The sequence below is a fragment of the Harmonia axyridis genome, chromosome 2 (genome assembly GCF_914767665.1).
Source record: "Harmonia axyridis chromosome 2, icHarAxyr1.1, whole genome shotgun sequence".
In the NCBI taxonomy this organism is placed as follows: Eukaryota; Metazoa; Arthropoda; class Insecta; order Coleoptera; family Coccinellidae; genus Harmonia; species Harmonia axyridis.
Window position 1 is genome coordinate 23,775,147 of NC_059502.1, and position 24,824 is coordinate 23,799,970.

A 24,824-nucleotide genomic window follows, 5' to 3' on the forward strand; every position below is an offset into this window, starting at 1 on the left:
ATAGGTAAATTTTGGGGTTTGCCACTAAAGTTCTTTCTCTATTCTTATATTTCTGTATTTATTGATATAGTCCTAGATAAACTATATTATTCAACTTGCGGTAATGGTCATAACTCACTTGATGAATTACAGCTGCAAACTTCATCTGCGTGAGTTATGACCTACATTATCTCTCGTTGAATAATATACTATAAACTGTTTCAGCCATTATTAATTGATAGTTGATGATGATTGATAGTATATTATTCAAAGAGCAGTAATGTAGGTCATAACTCACGCAGATGAAGTTTGCAGCACGAGCCGCAGGCGACGGGACATTCCTCCCCTCAATAACAATAACCGAATAAAGCTCAGAAGTATAGAAGCACAGAGCCATCTTTTCCGATTTATTATAGTGAGTTATAGCTGTAAGTTATTATAACTCACGTTGTTCGTTAATAGATACTATTAATTGCTCAAAAGCAGTTAAATAATGAATATATAATTCAATAGGAGTAGATAAAACAAATTTCATACTTCCTATGTTTTCACTACCAAAAATGTGATATTAATGGCCAGTTGCACCATTTGCCTAAGCAATGATTAAAATTCAAACATTGATTACTTTCTGATTTTTCTTAGGAAATCAGAAAGTAATCAATGATTAAATTTTTAATCAACGATTAGGCAACTGGCCATTAATATTACATTTTTGGTAGTGAAAACATAGAAAGTATGAAATTTGTTTCATCTACTCCTATTGAATTATATATTCATTGCTTTGGAGCAATTAATAGTATCTATTAACGAACAACGTGAGTTATAATAACTCACAGCTATAACTCACTATAATAAATCGGAAAAGATGGCTCTGTGCTTCTATACTTCTGTGCTTTATTCGGTTATTGTCATTGAGGGGAGGTATGTCCCCTCGCCTGCGGCTCGTGCTGCAAACTTCATCTGCGTGAGTTATGACCTACATTACCGCTCTTTGAATAATATACTATCAATCATCATCAAATATCAATTAATAACGGCTGAAACAGTTTATAGTATATTATTCAACAAGAGATAATGTAGGTCATAACTCACGCAGATGAAGTTTGCAGCTGTAATTCATCAAGTGAGTTATGACCATTACCGCAAGTTGAATAATATAGTTTATCTAGGACTATATCAATAAATACAGAAATATAAGAATAGAGAAAGCACTTTAGTGGCAAACCCCAAAAGTTACCTATAAACGTCAAAATTATCGAAGTGACATACCTCCCCTCAATAACAATAAAGGAATGTTCCGTTTCGGCCAACCGAATAGAAACACACAGAGCCATCTTTTCCGTTTTATTATAGTGAGTTATTATAACTCACGTTAAAATATACTATTAATTGCTCAAAAGCAATGAATATATAATTCAATAGGAGTAGATAAAAGCATATTACCAACTCAGTGATAGCGACCAGCCCAAATTAGGGTCTTCAACTCTTCACCGTATGCGCTCTAACTTTGCTAGAGTGTTGATGGAACGTAAGTTGAACCTGATCTGAGTAAGAACCTCATATTTATCAAGCGAATATTTATCACCAACAGGCCACGAGTGAGCAAGTTTTCGATTTCAAAAACCCATCAATCAATCACCCTGTATATTCGCAAATTATGAATGCAATGGAAGTTTTATAATGAATTATACAGTAATCAGCAAAATATTGACACTTTTTTCATTTTATAGAAAGAATTCAGGAATCACTCTTTTTGCATTTTCTGCTCATTTTCAAATAAAACAAAATGAAAATTTGAAATATAACCATCTCAATTATTATGGTTTACTCCGATTTTTCACAAAGAAGGCCCCATCGCCTTTTCTACCAAGGAATGAAGGCCAGCTCTGCTCAGAATCCGGTAGAAATTTGGCACATTTTTCATTACGTTTAGCGAGATTACATTGACATTCGATCCTGAGCCTGTAAACTGTCATCTGGCCTAAATTCAATTTGTATACGTCATTGAAATATGGAAAATCTCGCTTGAAATTGCTCTCTTCCAACACGCATTCTTTGAAGAACAGATTTCTCTTCTCCTCCTCTGTGGTCTTGTGATGTTGCTGACGTTGTGCTGAAAAGAGAAGAAAGATAATTTATAAGTAAGAAAGCGAAACACTGTGGCTTTCAAAGAACTTTTTGTGCGCTTATTTTTATGGCAAAGCAAGCTCTAAGTTGTATGTCTGCAATTTTTATTTATTTTAGAATTCATCAGTCAGTTTTCACTGAAATATTGAGTGTATACTGTTGTTGGTATATACAACCTACCATTCAATTCGCAGATATCAATGAACTTCTCACTAAGAAAAAGAAACATTTATTTCATAAAATTTATTTGAATATTTTACTCGCTCAGTTCGTAGAGCTTACGATTCTTTACCCAAACTCGTTATAATTTTGATTAAATCGGAAAATGTATGTATTCCTGTTGGAATTAATACATTTTGAATATAGACTCCTGCTATTTATTATTTTGAGTTACCTTATGTAACATTTGACAGTTGTTGTTTTAATGTCAGTAGTAGAAGTTATAATAAAAATATTGCGTTCAGTTCAGTTCTTTTAAACTGCGTATTAACTAAAATAATAACTACAGGTTATGGGCTCAGGCATTCAGTTTGCATAAAAAGACCAAAGTTTTTGCAACTGTTGAACAAATAAAGAACGTAAAATTTGAGAAATTGAAATATCATAAAAGAGATCGAAGAAAATGGCTCAAGCATCAACAAGTTATAGAATAGAATCATTGAAAAATGATAACTATGATACTTGGAAGCTTCAAGCACAAGCAATTTTAACAAGAGCTGGTTTATGGGATTATGTGTCTGGAAAGAAAATCAAACCCGGTGACACAGCAGACGAAGAGACTAAAAATAAATGGTGAAATAGAAGAAGAAATTTTTATGAAAATTCCGAACAATTTTGAAAAATATCTTCAAGATATTATTTTGGAAGAAAGTATGAAAGATGATATAGATTTTTATTTGAAAGCTTTAAAAATGTTGGACGATTTGAGAAAAAATTCAAGAGAAAAAGTGTGTCAACTCAAGAAAGCTCTTTACGGATTAAAACAAGCCGGAAGGCAATGGTTTAAAAAGTTAGATACAAAATTGAATGAAATTGGATTCAAATCATCAGATGCAGATCCATGTATCTACATATACCGCAAAGGAGGAGAAAAAGCCATTATTGCAGTATATGTGGACGATTTGATTGTGGCAACATCCAGTGAAAACATTTTCAATTTCATAAAACAGCAAATTTTGACAAGTTTCGATATGAGAGATTTGGGAGCTTTAAATTATTGTCTTGGAATTGAATTCAAACAAGACTGTGACATTATAACCGCTAACCAACAGAAATACATCAATGATGTATTGATCAAATTTGGTATGTCGAATTGCAAAATCGCGAAGAGCCCCATGGAAGAAAACTTAAAATTGGAAAAAGGAAACCCAGATAAATTGGAAAATATTCACATTCCCTACCAGAATTTAATTGGAGCATTGATGTACTTATCAACAGCAACTCGACCAGATATATCTTTTGCAGTCAGTTATTTGAGCCAATTTAATAACTGCTACAGTTTAGAACATTGGACTGCTGCAAAACGTGTACTGAGATATTTACAAGGTACAAAAAATTTTCAACTAAAATTCAAGAGTACTGGACAAGACATAACCGGATATGCTGATGCAGATTGGGGTGCATGTAAAATTGATAGAAGATCCTACACTGGTTATTGTTTTATTTTTGCCAATTCCACAATCAGTTGGGAATCGAGGAAACAAAGAACGGTAGCATTATGAACAGCAGAAGCTGAGTACATGTCACTTACAGAAGCATCAAAAGAAGCAGTACACCTCAAAAATCTGATAAATGATATGGGATGCCATCATAAAACTATTTTAATTTACAATGACAATCAAGCTGCACAAAAATTGGCATATAATCCGATTGTCAGTTTAAAATCAAAACATATATCGATAAAAGAACACTTCATAAGAGATCTTGTGAAGAATGGTGACATTCAAATAGGCTACAAAAGAACCGATGAAATGTTAGCCGATATTTTAACAAAATCCTTAAATGGAAATCGTCATTTTATGTTACTGAAAGGCATTGGACTCTACTCAAGCAGTTCGTGAGGAGGAGTGTTGGAATTAATACATTTTGAATATACACTCCTGCTATTTATTATTTTGAGTTACCTTATGTAACATTTGACAGTTGTTGTTTTAATGTCAGTAGTAGAAGTTATAATAAAAATATTGCGTTCAGTTCAGTTCTTTTAAACTGCGTATTAACTAAAATAATAACTACAATTCCACCAAAAATATTATCCTCAGTGGTATGAAAGTACTAGGATGCGAAATCATTTTCTTTAGAATTCGGTATAATTACCGATTTTGAAAGTAACTGGAGGTATAGATTTGATATCAAAATATTTATGTTTTTTCAATATGTGGGATAGAATTTATTTAATGTCATTAGCGAAATCATTGAAAACTTATTTTTATTTTCTTGATGACTGTAGAATTATTCGTCGGTGTTTGGATGAATTTTCTTCAACGGCTCTTAACTCCACAAACCAGTTTTATTGATGGGATGGAATTTGAAGCACAACTCATCAATAAAACTAATTTTGGGGGTTATTAAAGAGCCGTTCAATAAACTCCTACCAATAAAAGCGACCAAATTGTCACGCGGCGGCACTTGTACCATTTTGAGCAATGAAAGTGACCAAATAAACACATACTATTTCAGTAGACAATTAACTAGCATACTCGGATTTATTCAAAAGGACTGGTAACTTGAAAAACCCCCTTGTATATTAAGAATACTCTGACATACTTCAAGTGACTTTGAATATAATTTATCCAAATAAAAAAAAATCGGTCACATATGAACAACCAAATCGACACATTTCCAAAGACAGTCCGCTAAATACCGGGATTCATTTGAAAGTATTGTTAGGCAATAAATCCAAAGGAATTCCTAGAAATTTGGACAATCTTGTATAATCGAAATATCCTGGCTTCCTCCAAGTGATTAAAAACCATTATTGCATAGCGTCATCAGAGTCATAGAAAATTCACGCAGATTATGCAAAAATTGAGTTGAGATTCTGCAAGTAAATATGAAATAACAATTTCATGCTTCATATTGAGTTAAGTGTTCATACTCGTAAAATCTCACTTCAATTTATATTACCTTCAGAAGATAATTTTTCTTCGACACATTCAGCTAGTTCTTCTTCTAAATTTTTTCTCGGCTCATATTTGGTTGGCTGCCAATATGTTAAAAATATGACATCTATAGAATTTGAACCGTTGATTTTATGAAAAGAATCTGTGATTGCACCTGAAATAATGAGTAATTAATATAGGAAAAATCAGAAAACAGTTCGAGTTTTATCGACTGATTTTGTATAAAGGAAATTAAATCAGTTACAAAAAAGTTCATTGATGAAATTTATGAACCGAATTGAAGTTATGACTTCAATTATATGGAATCAATATTCCCAAGGCCATCAGGACGGCAAATTGGGTTTATGTCTAGGGCGGCAGTTTGGCTAGCGACGGCTCTGAATATTGCTATAGAAAAGAGAATTGAAATATACTTACCAACTGAAGTAACCTTTCTCAAATTGCCAAAAACCGTATTACCAACATTTCTCTTTCTTCTGCTGCTCCTCCAGTAATTATTCCTCCTGTCTTCTTCTTCCTTCTCAGACTCCAAGTTCCACAAATTGAAGGTAGCGTTCTTTTGCAGCTTCTTGTGCTCCTCTATAAACTTATTTATGTTCAGTTCTTCCGCTTTCTTATTGCTGTGGGCACTAAGATCCCTCTGTTCAAATTTAGAAGTCCTGAGCCTGTTTTCAAGGTTCTTGTAGAAGGTGTCACTCAGAATTTCATCCGGAGAATTGTTGAGATCGTGAAGCAATCTATTTTTGGCCAATTGTAAATTTTTATGGTCGTAAATGCTTCCTATGTGCACAGGTTTGTCGCCGATTTCAATTTTTTGATTGGTGTCACTTGGTGTTTCCAGCGTTTCAATATCTTCATGATCGGGTTTACTTCGAGGATCTCTAGATCTATCTTTCAACACAAGATTCCTCTCTTTATTAGTCTCTTCATCGTTACCATAGTCTTCGGAATCTTCAGGTGTGTTAGCTCGTGATTCATAGTATGGATTGTATGATTTCTTATTGTCCTAATACAGAAAGGAGATTTTCAGAAAATTCAAATATATTTCTTTATTAAAAGTTTGTGCAATACATATGAAAGCTGTCCGAAATACGATCATTTTTAGATCCTTCTGCAGGGTGGGAAATATAGAGGCTGTCCCAGAATAACGTCAGAAAATTTGAAAGGTTTATTCCTGACACTATCTTGAGCATGCGAAGTTTCAAAAAAACCGTATTTTTCCCTTTTTCGTTTGAAATGGACTAAAACAAACACGTGTCAGGCTTAGATTCGGGACCTTTATGGCTTTTTATGAAATCATGTATTAGAAAGATTGTTTTTTAGTCAGAAAACGCTTGGGAATATCAAATTGATGGATGGGACAAAATTTATCCAAAAGACTTGAAATTTATTCATTATTCTATTTTTATCACCAATCATATCCTCCTTCAAGAATAAGGGTAAATGAACTGCACTCTACCCCTGTAATCTTAAACTAGGAGAATTGCAATACTTACGTGTACATCCTGATAATTTCCAAAGCTTCCCGATGTGGAAAAATCTTTCAACAGTCCTTTCCTGTTATCCTTATGTCTGAAATTCGAATTGCCATATTTATGAATACCAATCATGCCTGCATTATTATTATCGTAGCCCTCTCCGACTTCTGCCTGTCCCTTCAATCTTGTAGCTAGTTTGGGATGACTATTAAAATACTCTTTGATTATTTGCATCGGTGATTTTGTATTGTTGAATTCCAAGATGCTGCGGTTTACTGAAAAATCAAAATATTGTATTCAAATGTTCGCTATAAAACGATATCCATATAGCCTATACACTTTAGGTATGAAATGACGTCAATAAATGTTTTACACACCGTTGTCAGACTGTGAATTTATTCCATAAAATCAATATCAACTATTGATTGTCATAATATTCTCACGCTTTGTATTTTGATTTCGAAAAACTGAGAAATTTGCATGGTGATGCATACTGTTATAATGTTATATTATTCAGTTGCCAAACCTGAATAATTTTGAAAGAATGGACTAGTTTAGTGATGTTGATAATACTATATTTGACACGATAGAATTAAAATATAGAGCAAACTGATAAATCAGTGAAAAAATTTTGAAAATCCATCAATAAATGACTGAGAAATAGATTATTTAAATTTACGTATTTTAGCGCGGATTGCTTTGGTCTCCGACACGTCTGTGACGTCACGGCACTGGCCTGTGATCGCTACACCATAAATTACGTTTAAATACTTAGCCGCGCCAAGGCTCTCGCGCCGTTTGTAGTTGTACAGTGTAGTTTTAACTCGAGTTTTGTTTTTATGTCACCATAATGGAAGAGGGCTTCGTGAAAGGACAAAGTGACAATTTGCCTAAAATAGATATATTCGCAGTGATGGAGTTTTTTTCTTCAAATTCATCTTATGTCAGTGCAGAAATAAAAGGAGTTAAACTTTTCAAGTAAGTATCTACTTTTGAGTTTGCTACATCATGGTTCAACTTATAACAATGATTTATTTAAAAAACGTTTCATAAACAGTTTGTAGTTAAGTACTGGTTGTTGAAGTCTATCAATGGCAAAACATATTTATGTGAGGAGTAAAAAGTAAAAAGAGAAAAAAGTAATTTATATCTTAATATATATATTTCTTGTGTGCGTGTGTATGTGACTGAACTCCTCCTAAACGACTGGACCAATTTTGATGAAATTTTTTGTGTGTGTTCGTGGAGATTCGAGAATGGTTTAGATTTACAGTTTGGTCTACTGGAAAATGTTTTTTCAATTAATTTCTTATTTATAAGGAGTTGTTGATTTTGGAATGTTTTACATTAGTTCCGGAGGACGGCGCTATCCTCGCATTCAATATTATTCTATTTCAATTTTAGTTTGTCCCGACAGATGGTGCTACGATTAATTTGAAAAAAATTTTGTTATTCAATTCATGTGCTGATTAAAATATTAAATGTAATTATTTTTTAAAGAGTTTTGAAGTGTGTATAAATAATTTTGTGAATTCAGATGTTTTTTTAATTAATTTTTATTTGTAAGGAGTTTTTGATTTTGGAATGTTTTACATCAGATTCGACGGATGGCGCTATCATCGCATTCAATATTATTCTATTTTAATTTTAGTTTGTCCCGACAGATAGTGCTACGATCAATTTGAAAAAGTATTTCGTTATTTTGTGTTATAATTGTGTTGGATTCTTTTTTTTTGATGCACCAGGTGGCACTGGTAAAACCTTTCTCATCTCACTGATACTTGCGCGCATTCGATCACAAAATCATATTGCATTGGCCATTGCTTCATCAGGCATTGCAGCGACGTTACTTGATGGTGGACGGACTGCGCATTCAGCACTTAAGTTACCTTTGAATGTTCATACAAATCCCGTGTTTTTCTCACGGCCAATTGTACGTTGCGTGTTCCAGAGTTGGAAAACCATCGAGTTTGTTTGTTTATACTCCTCATGGACTAACTAAAAATATTGTACATCCAATGGCATTACGATAAATTAAGTTTTTGTAAATTAAAAAAAAATAAATATATATGTTATAAAATATTTTGAGTGCAAGCTTTTTCACCTTTCATTAAAATGAGTTAAAGTTTTCATTTACGATGCTGTTATTTATTTAACAAAGTAATAACTTTTCAATAATAATTTTCATCAAAGCGGTCCAGATTGTTTCAGCTCATTAAAAAAAGTATGAAATTAAAGACGTGTGTACAGGACAACGTCTGTCGGGTCCGCTAGTGTATGTATATAGTAAGTTATTTCAGCCATCGTGTAACGAACAAAACACGACACGAACGGCGCAAGTGATTGTACACCAATGAATTCGTAAACACTCTGCGAATACCAGTCGTCTAGTGTGTGACGTCACGACACTTACGCGTACTATGAAATTATTCTTCCAAGCGCAACTTCAAAGTCCCATAACTTTTTCATTTCTAGAGATATTTCAATGATTCTTCCACATTTTTGTTTCATTTTACTTAAATTTTTAGAATTAATCCTTAACAAAAAAATGAAAACTAGTCCATTGAATGAAAACGTCAAATTTGGTTCTACAAGCGGATATATCGAAAATTGATGGCAATAGTAGATGAACAAAAATCCCCATATTAGTGTACGCTATCGTAAGCCATTATTCATGGCAAACGATATCAGCCAAATGGTCCCCATGGCTACAGTTGAGCACATATTATATTCGTGAAATTTTCTATGACTAATTCGCATATTTGCGGCTCTCTGTTCTCGATAACTTCACGAATTCGATCTTTGAGCGCTCGAATCGATTGTGGATTATTGGAATAGACCTTATCTTTCACGTGGCCCCAAAGAAAAAAGTCAAAAGGTGTTACATCACATGTCGTCGGTGGCCTTTTCGAGAAATAACGCGGCTAGGAAACTTTTCTTGCTAAATTTCTATTGTTTTATTGCTTTGTGGCATGTAGCGCCGTCAGGATGGAAAAACACGTCGTCCACATCACTATCTTCTGATTCCGGCTATTGTGTAATGCCTAATTCCCAAGATCGAGGAATCGACAAACCTGGTTATTCGTCACCACTAAAGGCTACAGTATCAATATTCCAAGTTCTTTTCTAGCGACGCACACGGTTTCAATTCTTCACACCACTAACCTGACTCAACAGCTCAAAATTTCCAACAGTTTTACTATTGCTTTCCGAGAAGGTGCTCCACGTCGACCAAAAATGCTTCAGTTTTGCGAACTGTGACTGCAATATTTTTAGAATATTTATAGTGAATTTCAAGAATTTCAATGCGCTGGTGAACCGTGTATTGTTCCATATTTAGTAATGACGTAGTGTTCACTTCGAATATCAAAAATTGACATTAGCTTAGACAGTGACAGCTGCCCAGATAGCGGGATATTTAAAATGAAACCTCTTTTTGGAAAACCCTTGAAAACTTACGGGAATTGTAAATTTCTGCACCAGGGGGTTGGTCGAATTGATTCAATATATTCAGTTTCAAGATAGCTGTTGTGTTTTCTTGATTGTGGCAATTCTCAAACAAGGGATGAGCATGAACGCCTGAAAACCAATGGTTAAATGTATCGCACTTATATTGAGGAAATTAGTGTTTACCCATAGGAGACGTATCCAGATTTTTGTATACGTCGATGCCCTTACATTCGGAAGTCCAAAAAAGAAACATGTCATATCCATAGGATTCCATGCTCAACGAAACTCCACCCATTTGGGTAACAATACTATCACTGATTGGTTCTTTATAAATCGGTTTACCAGTGAGTCCGTTGAGAATAAAAGTCTAAAAAAATGTATATTTTCAAAATATTCGTGAAATTTTCTGACACTTGGTACTAACGAGAAAAAAATTGATATGGCAATTTTGGTGCCAGTGCAAAAGCAAACTGATTGATTTGATGAATGGTATTGAAGAGAGAAGCGAAGAATGTGTAAAAAGCTAGTCTCCAACACCCATAGAAGTACATGAATTTTATTTTCAATTGCCAATCCGCCAACTTTGTCACAAGCAAATTGAAATAGTTACGCTACTTGATATTACCTGAGTATAGTTGTACTTCAGTATACTATCATATGTTTCGTAAATTATCATGAAGTCCGTAATGTTGTCGAAGTTGAAAAAACATGGTATTGGTACAGTATTGGTCTGTGACTTGGGTAGAGTGAAATTCCATAACTGGGATAACTTTTTTCCATCGATAGCCACAACTGTAGAGTTATACATCGCTGAAATGATATCAGGTACTTGGTCACCGTTGATATCTACCAGAACTGATTGTATAAAGACGCCATTGCTTTTGTCTTCGTATATTGTGACGTTCTTCTGTGAAATGAAAAAATTCTTGAAGCACAACTATTATAAAAGCTAACCATTAGGTATTGAAGTATTTCAATACTTTAAAGCGCACACGTAAGTTGATTCAACGTTGTATCATTGAAATTCACGTTATCGGTTTAATTTTCAGCGTTGTCATTTTTATTTCAAAATCTTGTGGTTCAGATACGTATAGTTGAAATTATTTTCAACTTATTCTTTCAATGATTAGTTTTGAAACTAGTTTTCTAAAAACAAGAATACGTTATTTTGTATCTATTATTAATATGTTGATATCGGACGTTATTTCAACATTGCATTGAAACTATTTAATAACCATAAATAACAAATTTTCCATTTACAAGAAAACCGAAAGTTCAACAAAAAAATTGATCATAAATTGTCTCTAAACCATTTAATTTTGAAAAACGGTCGAATTTACAAAAAAAAAATGTTTTGTAAAAACGGGTAATCCTATCAAGGAAAAGCCGTATACAATAATGATATTTCTCTATGTTTATCTGTGATTTCCAACCATTCACACATTTACCTAAGTGGTTATTTACTATATTATCAATATATATATTGGTAAATAATCTTTGCTAGTCCAGCAAAGTCATCCATAACACGCTGAAATTGTCAGTTCAAGATATAATAATGAAGCCAAGCAGCGCCGAGCGCGGTTAGGACTTAGTAACTACATGCTGTAAGCTTTAAGTTTATTTCCTCCAGGCAAAGTACTCTGCTATAGAAATGGAAAGTGTATTTGACAGAAATCACTGAGTGTCAAATTGACGATTCTATCAGTGATCTCAGGATGTTTATTTTTGTTATGTAAAAAATATATAAATAAGTGTTTATATATTTAAGTGTTCGATCAACCTTTCTGTTGATATCATTATAAAACCGTATTTGTACGTTTAAAAACAACGTTCAATATTGATATAATACTTCGAGCAAATAAACGTTATTTTTCGCGAAATTTTTACTGATAATAAACGGTTGGTTACCATACCATTTCACAACGTTATATCAACGTACTTGTGCCCATTGTATAGTTTTGTACTGTTTATTTCTTAGACTTCAAGTTGAAATAAGTTTTTCTGAAACAAATATATCTTGAACTCTATTTCATTCATAATATATTTGAAAAATGATGACTTAAAACAGAGGCTAATCCATTTTCAATCTGATCTTGTAGTAAAGTGTGTTTTGCTTTTACGGTTATCGATATAGTGTTCCTCTTTAGTTCCAATTACCCAATATTCATTATTATCTACATCCAAACAAAATTCGAGGACATCGTTTCAATTGTTAAAACGTATTTTTTGTTGCGCTGCTAATATAAAATATTGTTTTTCTAATATATATCAGGTTATTTGATTTGTGTCTATTTTAGAGCAGTTATTGAAATGTGTGAATTTTTTATATGAGAAGGATCTCAATAATCCTCTCTCTTATAATTTGTATCTTCCATTCATGTTAAACGAATTCAAGAATTTATTAATGACCAGAAAATGAAGTGTAATTTTTAACTCTTTTGGTTTTATTCAATGATCTCAAGATTCGGAATTTATATTAAGGTAGATCCCTAATACATTTCATTATTAGTCATTTCATGAATTCATTTAAGTAATTATAGGATACCAACCAGTACCTCGTCGAAAAATCCTTGATAATAAGACAGAATAAATTATGTAACGAAACAAATGATGGAATAAGCTTAGGACCTTCAACAATCAAGTGTTGTGTCATCAGTATGCCACTTGTGGAGATTTAACAAAATTAATGTGTTTCTGTACCAAATAAATGTTCACCTACTTTTGGCTCAGGAGAGAAGAGATAAGATTTGAGATTTGCAACACTCAGTTTTCCTGGTGTCGATGGCCCGCCATTGCCTAATATTACGTAATCTTCTTCTGGTCTTTGCAAAATTTGGGGCATGTAGAAAGATTTTATACCAGTAGAAACTTTTGATATGACATCTCCATTTTTTCCAGATATTAACAGAACATGCCCCTCGCTTTCTGAAAAGAATAAGAATTTGGTTTTTAACTATCTTAAATATCTTCATATTTTATCGTAGCTCTATCATTTTACTTTCAATTTGCGAATTTTGTTTGCCGAAAATTGTATTGAACAAGTTATTCCTTATAAAATAAAATTAAAGCAATAAACAGCAAAGATGATAGCTATAAGTTTCGTCAATATAATTATGAAAATACTAATATAATCAAATTGAATCAACTTTAACAAACTTTTCTGAACACTCGTCTCCGAAAGCAGCCTATATGATTTGGTCACAATGTCAGAATTTTGCAAATTTTGATCCGTAAATGGTCCATTACGTTTGTCTGTCCCTAAACACAATAACTCTCGAATAGAAAACCTAGAAACTTTAAATTTTCGGAGTTAATTTCGTAAATGGAAAAATCCAACTATAGTGACTCTGCATGCCCAAGAGATGACGTTACTGGCCTTGCGTCACATTCTAGCGCGGCACCGGTGGGTTTACAAGACTCGCCGCATTACAGAAGAGTGGCCCCTCCACGATGGAGAGAGAAGGTGTATTAGGCAGATATCACTGGGTTGCCTAACTGAAGATTCCATTAATGATATCGGTATGAAACACCGCAAGAGGTGCCAATGAGGTCACACCTTCAAATTTGGCTCTAGAAAGACTCGGAAATGAAATTTTACATTTAGATATAAAATAACCATTCAAACTTTCATGCAAAATTTCATGATGATCGCGTCACGAGAATTCACAGACAATCCGAAACAAAATTCAATAATAATTCAGGCAGCACATCTATAACACTTTTGCGATCTCTTTCTGATAAAGTCAGTTCGTTATAATGTTTAGCAATATTTTCAGTTCTTGGTCATACGAAATTATATTTGCCATACAAATTTTAAGACCAAAATTGAATTACCTAATAAACTGGTGTGTACTGCCAATACATCAGCTATAGTATCATTATTTTGATCTTGTATGAAGCTTCCAGTTGTGATATCTTCTTCTGTATACTGGATTTTCCATAGAGCAGTACCGTTTCTTGTGTTTATTAAACTGATCGTCTGAAACATAAGGATATGTTCAATATTTCCGATCTGTAAATTTATAGTTCTGCTTCTTGTTCTCTTACCCCTCTGGTCCCAATAACTAAACAATCATTCAATCCATCTTTGTTGATATCTTCAGAACAATTTATGAAATAAAACGTATCATTCGTCCAATACCTCCACAAAATTTCACCTGTTACGCCATTCAAAGCAATTAGTCCCCCTTCACATGGAGGAGATACCCCCATAAAAATAGAGCAAAATATATCAGGAGGAAGGATATCGTAGTTGTCACCTGAAAAAAAAAATTACAAATTTTACAGTAGATTTTTTTATTAGTATACAAATTGACATAATAATAATAATAATATAACTTTATTCGCTCTCAATTAACATAATACACCAACATAGTCGGCTTAGAGCCCGTCAAAATATAGTTGAAGTTTACATACAATTTAATAACAAATGAATAATTTTACAAACTTTTAAAATAAACCCAATGAAACAAACAATCATCCAAACTTAATCTAACAATGAAAACTCAAAATTAATCAGCCAAATGAATTTCATCTTTCATGAATTCCTCAATAGCATAATAAGCATAATAATATTTTTTCATTTTTTGTTTGAGCTTCTTATCACTATCATTTATTCGATTATATAGTGGTATTTTATTGAAAATGGAGATAATTTGATACTCAACATTTTTTTGTAAATAAGAAAAATTAATTTTAGGTGGTCTCAAATTAAGTTTACATCTTGTATTGTGTTGATGACTTCTCCGAAAATCAAGAAACAAATCCTTGTTGTCGAGAACAAACGAGATCGCTTCCAATATATAAATTGATGGAAATGTAAGTATATTATATTTAATGAAAAATGGTTCACATGACGTCATCCTCTGCAATCCAAATATACTGCGTATGCATTTCTTCTGCAAAATAAAGATGCGGGAGGCCTCTATTGAATTTCCCCAGAAAATAACTCCGTACCTCATCCTGGAATACCCATATCCGTAATATACAGAGAGAGCTGTTGCCTCATTAACTAATTTCGACAGAACTCGGACCACATAACTACATCCCCCGATTGACCCTGCCACTGAGTCGACATGGCATCTCCAATCTAATCTGGAATCAATATGTATGCCCAGCATTTTTACTTGTCTCCCAGTCTGCAGTGAGAAGCAATCCAAGGCAATTTTATCTTCAAATTGTTCCCTATATGAGAACTGTACCATTTGTGTTTTTTCTATATTAAGTCTTAATTCATTATCTTTGAACCACTCGTTCAATAGATTAAAGTTTATTAAAATTTCATTATTTAACTCGTTTTGATCTCTTCCAAACAACGCCAAAGACGTGTCATCCGCATACATAGTTACTTTGGTATTAACCATATTTGGTAGCTCGTTGGTGTAGATGATGTATAAAAACGGTCCTAAAATTGAGCCTTGCGGTACTCCCCTTTCAGTCGTGGTTACATCTGACTTAAAGAGATTTCCCTCCTTATTGAATTCAATTACGTGCTGTTTTCGATCAGTTAAAAAAGACCGTATCAGATTTAAGGCTATCCCTCTAATTCCATACTTCTCCATTTTACTCAATAGTATGTTATGGTTTACTCTGTCGAACGCTTTAGATAAATCCAGACACACAGCCGCAGTGCATTGACCTGTATTTAATGTATCCATTATATGGGATAATAATTGGTATACTGCCCTCATCGCACTTCTACCTTTTCTAAAACCATTTTGTGCTTCTGTTAGAAGATGATGTTTTTCAAAGAAAGCAAACATTCTATTGAGAATAATTTTTTCCAATATTTTCCCGATATTTGATAGTAAACTAATTGGACGGTAGTTATTCATATTTGTTCTATCACCCTTTTTATAAATTGGTTTCATCAAAGTAATTTTCAAGTTTTCAGGATATATCCCCGTCAACATCATAGTATTAGCAATGTGACAAAGAGGATTCGCAATTAGAGTCGACACCCTTTTCAAGAGACACACCGGAATTTCATCTTCTCCAACAGATTTGAATTTCTTAAGATCTCGTATCCATCCCTGAACCTCAATAGCATCACTAGGATACATAAATATAGAACTGGTATTTTTTTTTATTAACCCATGATCAACAAATTCATTACTACTAGCAATTTGGCAACTTTCTGAAAAAAATTTACTGAACCCATCAAGTAGGTGCTTTTCGTTGTTGAATATTCCCTCAAAAGAATCCATCAAACTATCTTTTTTCTTTGTTTCACTACCAGTTATCCGTTTTACTATTTTCCAGCTAGCTCTAGTTTTATTTTGTGATGAGGATATAGCTATTTGATTGCTCAATTTTTTGCAGCAGTAATGACTTTCTTCAATACCTATACTTTTATATAAATTAAAATATTCTGTTGATACAATACCTGCAATTTTTTGTTTGTACAGAATTCTTTTTTTTTTACATGATATTCGTATACCTTTAGTTATCCACCCCGTAGTTTTATAATTATGATATTGTACAGTTTTATACCTCACCAATAAATCAACCGATTTCATTAGTTTGTGTCGAAAATAATTATACGCCTCATTTGGATTGACGCAACTATATAAATATCCCCAATTTTCTTCGGCTAAAAGATCATACAATTGTTGCAATTTGTTTTCCGTAAATAACATAATCCAGACTCAATCCAGAGCGGTACCCTGGGGTGTACTACCCCCGAATATTGAACCTATGTTCAAGATACATACCTGTTCCGAATCCAAACACAACGTCTTTCACTCCATCATTGTCGATGTCTAACAAATATACAGGAGAATCAGTGGTGAGTTTTGGTAAGTTAACACTCCACACATCGGTTATTTTATAGTCACTGCAAGGCAGCAACTTGATATAGGGACCATAGGGATCATTGGCTACAAACTTAGAAACTATCCAGTCGTGTATCCTATCCAAAGGTAGTGGAAATATGGATACAAGTATTATCACAAGAACTATAAGACCTGAAAACAAATTAAGATTAGAAGAAAATTAAAAAAAAAACACTAATTTGGCGTCAGGAACTTTCGAGCGGTTCTACATTCATGCGTCGGTAATTTATCAGGGTTCAGATAAAATCAGCATGCATATTGGGGTGGGTGTTTTACATTTACATAACGTAACGGAACCACTAGTAGGATTTTGCCTATTGGCAGGGATTACCACCACGTGGCTTTCCGCGTATCAGTCAAACATTAGGTAGACATTAATTTCCCCTCTGGCGCTCTTGCGATGACCAAACTTTGTACGTTATACGAAATGGACTAGTTTAGTGATGTTGAAAATACTATATTTGACACAATAGAATTAAAATATAGAGCAAAACTGATAAATCAGTGAAAAAATTTTGAAAATCCATCAATAAATGACTGAGAAATAGATTATTTAAATTTACGTATTTTAGCGCGGAACGTCTTTGGTCTGTGACGTTACGGCTCTTGCCTGTGATCGCTACACCATAAATTACGTTTAAATACTTAGCCGCGCCAAGGCTCTCGCGCCGTTTGTAGTTGTACAGTGTAGTTTTAACTCGAGTTTTGTTTTCATGTCACCATAATGGAAGAAGGTTTCGTGAAAGGACAAAGTGGCAATTAGCCTAAAATAGATATATTCGCAGTGATGGAGTTTTTTTCTTCAAATCCATCTTATGTCAATGCAGAAATAAAAGGAGTTGAACTTTTCAAGTATCTACTTTTGAGTTTGCTTCATCATGGTTCAACTCATAACGATGATTCATTTAAAAAACCTTTCATAAACAGTTTGTAGTTGAGTACTGGTTGTTGAAGTCTATCAATGGCAAAACATATTTATGTGAGGAGTAAAAAGTAAAAAGAGAAAAAGATAATTTATATGTATGTATAAAGTAAGTTATTTCAGCCATCGTGTAACGAACAAAACACGACACGAACGGCACAAGTGATTGTACACCAATGAATTCGTAAGCACTCTGCGAATACCAGTCGTCTAGTGTGTGACGTCACGACACTTACACGTACTATGAAATTATTCTTCCAAGCGCAACTTCAAAGTTCCATAACTTTTTCATTTCTAGAGATATTTCAATGATTCTTCCACATTTTGTTTCATTTTACTTAAATTTTTAGAATTAATCCTTAACAAAAGTATGAAAACTAGTCCATTGTGCATTCACTTAATCTTCTTTCTTTTTTCGAAGCACTATACGACGACTTTCACGTAATTATGGTTTTATATCTTTTGTGAAAGATTTTAGTGGTCTTTTTTCACAAATATTTTAAAAATGAATCAGCGCTTTGTACAAAGTACATATCAGCATTTTTATTGAAATTAAAAATATTTACTCCCTTCCATGTAGATGGTTGTTTCATGAAATTATGTGAAAATCCCATACAAATCGGTGGTTGTAAGAGTATAAGTCTATAATTTCGTTTTGAATTGAACAGTCACGTGGTGATATTCCCTCTTAAGAGGGTACACCACCACGTGGTCGCTCATTTCAAAATGAAGTTCAATTTCTTCTTACGAATCACCTATTCTTATGGGATTTTCACATAATTTCCTTAAACAATAATCTACGTGGAAGAAAGTGAATATTCTCAATTTGCGAATGATAAAAAAATGTCGGTAACCTTCCGTTTTTCGCAAAAAAAATTGTTGATATTTACCTTGTGCAAAGCACAGAAAAACTTAATTTTTAAAATATTTGTGAAAAAAACCTACCAAAAACCTTTACAAAAGAAATAAAAGTCGCCGTACAGTGCTGTTATCTACTTATAATTGCTTCGAAAAAAGAAAGAATATGAAGTGAATGCACAACTTCGTACACCGTACAAAGTTTCGTCATCGCAGGAGCGCCAGAGGAGAAATGAAATGAATGTTCACCAAAGTTTGACTGATACGCGAAAAACCACGTCGAGGTAATCCCTCTCACGAAACTTAACTGTTGCATTCAAGATCCAAATCAGTTTTGAGAAAAAGTTTCTAAAGATTTCTTAGTTCGAAAGATTTTTTAATCTGTTCTAGGAAACTCTCAATAGGGAATATATTCCATTAATTCATGAAAAAAATTGCATGGATGATAACGACTGCACGGATATTATATCATTTAGATTCAGATAATTAAGAGCAAAACCTAAGCTGTATTTCCTTGAAATCTCATGGAAGTGAAAAAGTTTATCTTCATTAATTTGAAGATAGTGCTTCACGCGGATGCAAGCTTGTATGCCAACTTATTTAATTTTATGATTTTCCTCATATACGAGGTATGGAAGAAAAATAATGAGAATGACAACACTGCAAGTAATGTTGCAAAAACGCTCCGCTGTTGTCCTCGTGTATCCTCCAATAGCTCAGCGTGAGCTCTTTTCGTGACTGCTAATAGCGAAGTTATGTTTTGGTTGTGCGTCACGCAAAATAGAACAGCGTTGTGCCATTAATTTTTTGTCAAGCTTGGAGAATCGGCAAGTCTAACGTATGGATCAATGAATTTATAATTATATTATTATGAAAAGTTAACACATGCCTATGGGAACATGCTAAGTGAAGAGTGGCACACTGCGAACTCTCCTCTGTCGAAGAAAGTTTAAGATAACAAATCGAAGATCAAATCAATACCGATTTTTTTTTTTGACAAAAAGGGAATGCTCACAAAAAAAGTGTTCCTCCTCAAGTATTTTATAAAGACGTCCTTGAAAGAAAAAGGGTCACCCGCGAGAGACCAAGCATTCCAGACATATGAATGACACATCATGACAACGCCTCATGTAACATTGCTCCGTTTATAACAGGATTTGTTATTTCAAAAAGCATTTCTGTAGTTCCCTAGCACTATTTTTCACCTGACCTCAGTCCCTGTGACTTTTTACTGTTCCCTGAACTGAAAATGTCCTCAAGTGATTCTAGAAAATATCCAAAAGATTGTAATTTTCTGTAGATTGATTGGTATTTATACAGTAGAAACCGATCTGCATTTCATAAACTCCTAAAAAAAATAAGGTTGGCATAGAAACGAACAGTAAGGCAATACAAAAAATACAGTTTTTTTTATATTTGTCTTTTTACCTGTCTGCCTATACACGCTCATCTCTAAAACTACGTCACTATTTTTACTGCGATTTTCAGAGTTGGATTGATATTAGCTTGGAGCCTCATTGAAGTTTTGTTGCATTGGAATCAGATGGAAGCGAAAAAAGTTATCGCCTGTCAATGATAGTCTTCCAGGCGGGCGAAGTCGCAGGCTCAAACTGAATTCCATTCAAAATATAATCAAAGTAAATGGCATGGTTTGCGGATAGGATAATTATTGTTATTGGTCAAAGGGGCATAAATCATATCCTCTTTCATCGCTAACAGACTGCCAGGATCGTACTCGCAACGAAATGTGGGTCTCAATTGTGAATTGATGATTTCTATACTTATTTCACAGAATAGTAAGAAAAAAAATCCAATGCTTTACTTGTTGAGATATATTTCATGTTGAGATGTTTTATATACATATTTTAGGTACTTCTAGATCAATATGAAGTACAAACTGTACGATAATGTCAATTATCCTTAGTTCAACTCTGGACGGACAGTACCTTTTCCTATTCGAAGACACTCCTATTTATGCGCGAAGTTTATATTGCTCCGTCTTATGTTTTAACAAACTATAGTAATCAATCTATTCGAATTATGTTGGGACTCACCTATAAGAACGCTTAGGGCTGCTAAGAAATAGCAGCAGGGTTTACAGAACGCTCTGCAAGGTGGTTTATTTCTCATCTTTCTCGCAAGATTTTGTCTTGCCGTCTTCCTTCTAGGAGCCATCAACGGTCTTTTGACATAAATTTCTTCTGCGGTCTGAAAGAAACGGAAATATTACATTCGAAAAAAGATTAGGTATACTTCTTCGCTCCTAAAAATTATCAATTGGAGAAAAAATGTAATACAACAAAATTTGAGAAAAATAATTGGGAAAATCTAAGGGTGAAGTTTTCATTCGTTTTTTGGATTCTATAGATAGCAATATTCTATATCCTGAGATGTGATAATGTCAGGAGGGTAATTTTTTAACTTGAATGATTCCAAGAGTGCCTATCAAAAGGACTGTGAAAAATAAAATCATAAAATAAGAAACATACAGGGTGATTCACCGCGATGGCCTATTAGGAGTTTATGGAAAACTGATCACAAGTTTTTTTCGAGAAAACTCTTTTTCATTTGCAAATACGTAGTATTATAAACCTGTTCGCGATTTGGACCAAAAATGTATAGGGTGTTTATCAGAAGAAAATGAACTTGGACAACTCAAATTCATCAAAACTCAAGATTTTCAAATCAGAACCTATATTTTTTATTATTTCAGTCCACTCTACGTATGAAAATAGTCGGAAATAATTAAAAGTATAGGTTCTTATTTTAAAATCTTGAGTTTTGATGAATTTGAGTTGTCCAAGTTCATGATCTTCTGATAAGCACCCTGTACATTTTTGATCCAAACTGCATACAGTCTTATAAAACTACGTATTTGCCTCGGTATTTGCAGAATCGAAAATGAAAAAAGTTTTTTAGAAAAAAACTTTTTCTGCAGAAATATCCAAAAAATGTGAGTCCCCGTCACCAACATTTTTTTCATAAGAAACCCATTAACGCATGAACCGTTGAGTTTTTACCCAAGGTATGGCATATTGCTGAAATTTTCATCAAAGCTATTTAATGATGCAATAATATACTGGGTGTGCCATTTGAATGACTTGAGATTCTATGTTAAATACAGTTAATAATAGAATTTTACGTAAAACTTGCAGATTAATCTTGAAAGACATTTGGAACTATCAGTTTTATTTTAATGTAATGTATATTGGGACTGTTTCAAAAAAATTCTACCAAAATATTCTTGCTCTTAGTAGACTTCGCCATAATTGAACATATAAATATACAGGGTGTTACCGAATAAGGGCAAAAGTTTTCAGATGGTGATCTGTCGAAACCTAAAAGGGGTCTTTTCATGTAAACAATATCTCACAGTTCTTTCCTTGAAAAGTTACTCTCTTCCAAAAATGAGAAAGAAAAAATATTATTATTATTTTTTTTTAATTGCAGAAGAGTTGAAGATATGGCATTTGTGGGCATATGTCATCAATTTATTAAAAAATTTTAAATATTTTTACCAGAACTTTTTATGAAACAAAAATTTTCAATTTAAGAATATGTATAGGAAATATCGGATCAATAATTTCTCAATAAAAAAGTAAGATTAGACACTGGTGAATAAAAGGATCTTCTGTAAATGGAATCGAAAAAATCTAGTAGATAGTAGGTGTCAGTTACGTTTTTTTATTGGTAGAACATGATCTCGAAATTTCATTTCTTCAACTTCTCAGCAATTTCAAAAAAAAATTAAAAAATTTTTTTTCATTCTTCGAAGCTTGTGACTTTTCAATGAATTCCCTAAGCGCTCTTGTTATTCGATACCCGCAATTATTCGGTAACAACCTGTATAATAATCTTCAATTAGGAGTTGTAGATTTGGTGTAATATCATTCCAAAAATATATGAATTTTTGATCACTGATAAATATTCGATGGAGGAGGCAATAATTAAGTTGTTATTATTAAGTTTTCAAATTCCAATTGGAGCAAAGAGTACCGTTTTCCATTAGGTTATTTCTCACCTTGTAACTATTTTTGCCATCTCTTATGAACACTTCGTCTTCAACATCACTCAAATCATCTTCTTCAAGGCTCAGGCTTTCTCTGACTTCATTATTCAACGTCATACCTGGATAATTCGTCATCTCGAATTTAGTTTTGTTGGAATTTGAAAAAATTCTTCGAAATATATCGTACTTCATAAACGTGCCGTGAGTTGTAAAATAGAAAAGTTAATATACTTAAAAATTATTTTTTCAATCACATAGTCGGTTAATTTTATGTATTGCGAAATACTCTTCAATTGTGCGAATAAAATTTTCAACAGCGTTTACAAATATTTCGCATTGAAAATATGTTCTGACATACGAACCATCTTATTCACTTTTCGTCATGCTCATGTCTACAACTATTGATTTTCCTGTTGAATGCCAGTGGCGTATCCAAAAGAGATAGGAGATATCATAATGTAAACTGCATAAAAGATATATTATCGAGGGAGCTTATCGACAAACTTTGCTACAAGACTTGGTACTAAGTTGATAAGTTACACCTTAAAATGTACTTAAATGATAAAAAGTGTACTTTTTATCATTTTGGTAGATGCTTACGTCTCGTTGAAGTCTGTGCTTTCGAACAACTCTCTAAGAGGTATTTTATTTCATGTAAATGATACACGGGATAATAGTAATCCATAACCGAAATTTCAACTTCTTAGGATTCTAAGTACCGAAGTGATTAATGTTTATTTGAAGCTATGTTTTGCACAAAAAAGAAGTAAATCAATCAATTACTAGAAAACTTCTAGAGATGGGACCAAGAAAGTTGATACATAAATAATCAAGAGGCCACGGCAAACCGAAAAAAGTAATAATATACAGGTTGTTCTATTTGAAATATTGAATTTGTTATAACTTTTTTATATAAGCGTCAACACGCAGCGCTGAAGTTATTTTAGATCGATAGAACAGTGGTTCCTTAAGTAGGTATACTTAATAAAATCGTACCTTCCGTTCTCCGTGAAAGTCCAGGGTACCATCGACCGTGGCGCATATATAGTGTGCATAATATAAACATTGGTTAATTTAATCTATAAGGAGAACACATAATTGTGTGTGTTTTTATTTTCATCAGATTGTCTTATATATTAATTGCAAATCTATCAAAGTAACTTTATTTTCATGAAGAATATAAATTTCTAACATAACTTTCCTAATCTATACAGGTAACAAGTAACAAGGTAATAAGTCCAAGACCAAGGGCACAGAAGGCACCGCCAGTACCATACCATTTCTTTCTCGTTAGTACCAAGTATGGAGGGTAGAACAAAAAGTAAATAAGGATGATAATGTGTCTGTTAATAGATTACTCAGGTTGTCTTGGAACTTAGGTTTAAGGGTGGGGGTAACGCGTCATCTGGTATCCATATCGCCATTGGCCAAGGTCTATAGATTAGACAGGTTGTCCCGTAACATTCAACCAATCAGCGTCAACCATTCGTGACAACAGACTCTTGTTATAAGATGAATTATGGTGTTTAACGTGTGTATATTAACATATTAAATTATATTCACGACATTCAGACAATTTTTCAACTCTGGAAAAAGAGGTTTGAATCCCACTCGGGGAGGAACTTTTTCCAGAGTTTAAAAACTGTCTGAATGTCGAGAAATTAATTTAATATGTTAATATACACACGTTAAAAGTTGAAAAATTGTCCGAATGCCGTGAAATTAATTTAATATCTTGTTATAAGGATCTGAAAGGAAAATGCTCCTATGCAAAAGCAAAGTTCTTAAAATACTCCAGAAGATCGAAATGGGCAGAACCATACGCCGGTGTGATGTCGAGGAAAAATACTATGATTATTTCTTTCGTCTGTTAAATTTCAGTTATCAACCAATCACACTTTCGTTTCCTGTTTGAATTGACCAATGAACACGAGATATTAGCTATTATTTGCATGGTGCATGATAGTCGCCGACTATTCCGCATGGTACTTACTTCAATCAGCCTGTGCATCTGAGATTACTATGAATACGTCAAATTGTATCAAT

General features: G+C 33.3%; 1 protein-coding gene across 1 annotated transcript; it reads right to left on the minus strand.

The window, feature by feature from the left end:
• Positions 1 to 1,081: 1,081 nt before the first annotated feature.
• Positions 1,082 to 23,152, minus strand: LOC123673149. Its single transcript, XM_045607597.1, has 13 exons — positions 22,791 to 23,152; positions 20,824 to 20,977; positions 16,870 to 17,121; positions 14,204 to 14,415; positions 13,991 to 14,135; positions 12,876 to 13,081; positions 10,782 to 11,063; positions 10,340 to 10,523; positions 10,166 to 10,285; positions 6,725 to 6,981; positions 5,646 to 6,234; positions 5,233 to 5,382; positions 1,082 to 2,092 (listed from the first exon to the last, which is right to left on the minus strand). The coding sequence occupies exons 1-13, from the start codon at positions 22,968 to 22,970 to the stop codon at positions 1,797 to 1,799; spliced, it is 3,027 nt and encodes a 1,008-aa protein (XP_045463553.1). The 5' UTR covers positions 22,971 to 23,152; the 3' UTR covers positions 1,082 to 1,796.
• Between the last annotated feature and the right edge of the window lie 1,672 nt (positions 23,153 to 24,824).

Bases quoted from the DNA above. Each gene is read 5' to 3' on its own strand.
- LOC123673149 (XM_045607597.1), bottom strand. From the start codon at position 22,970: ATGAAGTACGATATATTTCGAAGAATTTTTTCAAATTCCAACAAAACT. The intron at 20,978-22,790 runs GTGAGAAATAAC...CGTTTCTTTCAG, and splicing joins ATGGCAAAAATAGTTACAAG to ACCGCAGAAGAAATTTATGT. The intron at 17,122-20,823 runs GTGAGTCCCAAC...ATTTGTTTTCAG, and splicing joins AGCCCTAAGCGTTCTTATAG to GTCTTATAGTTCTTGTGATA.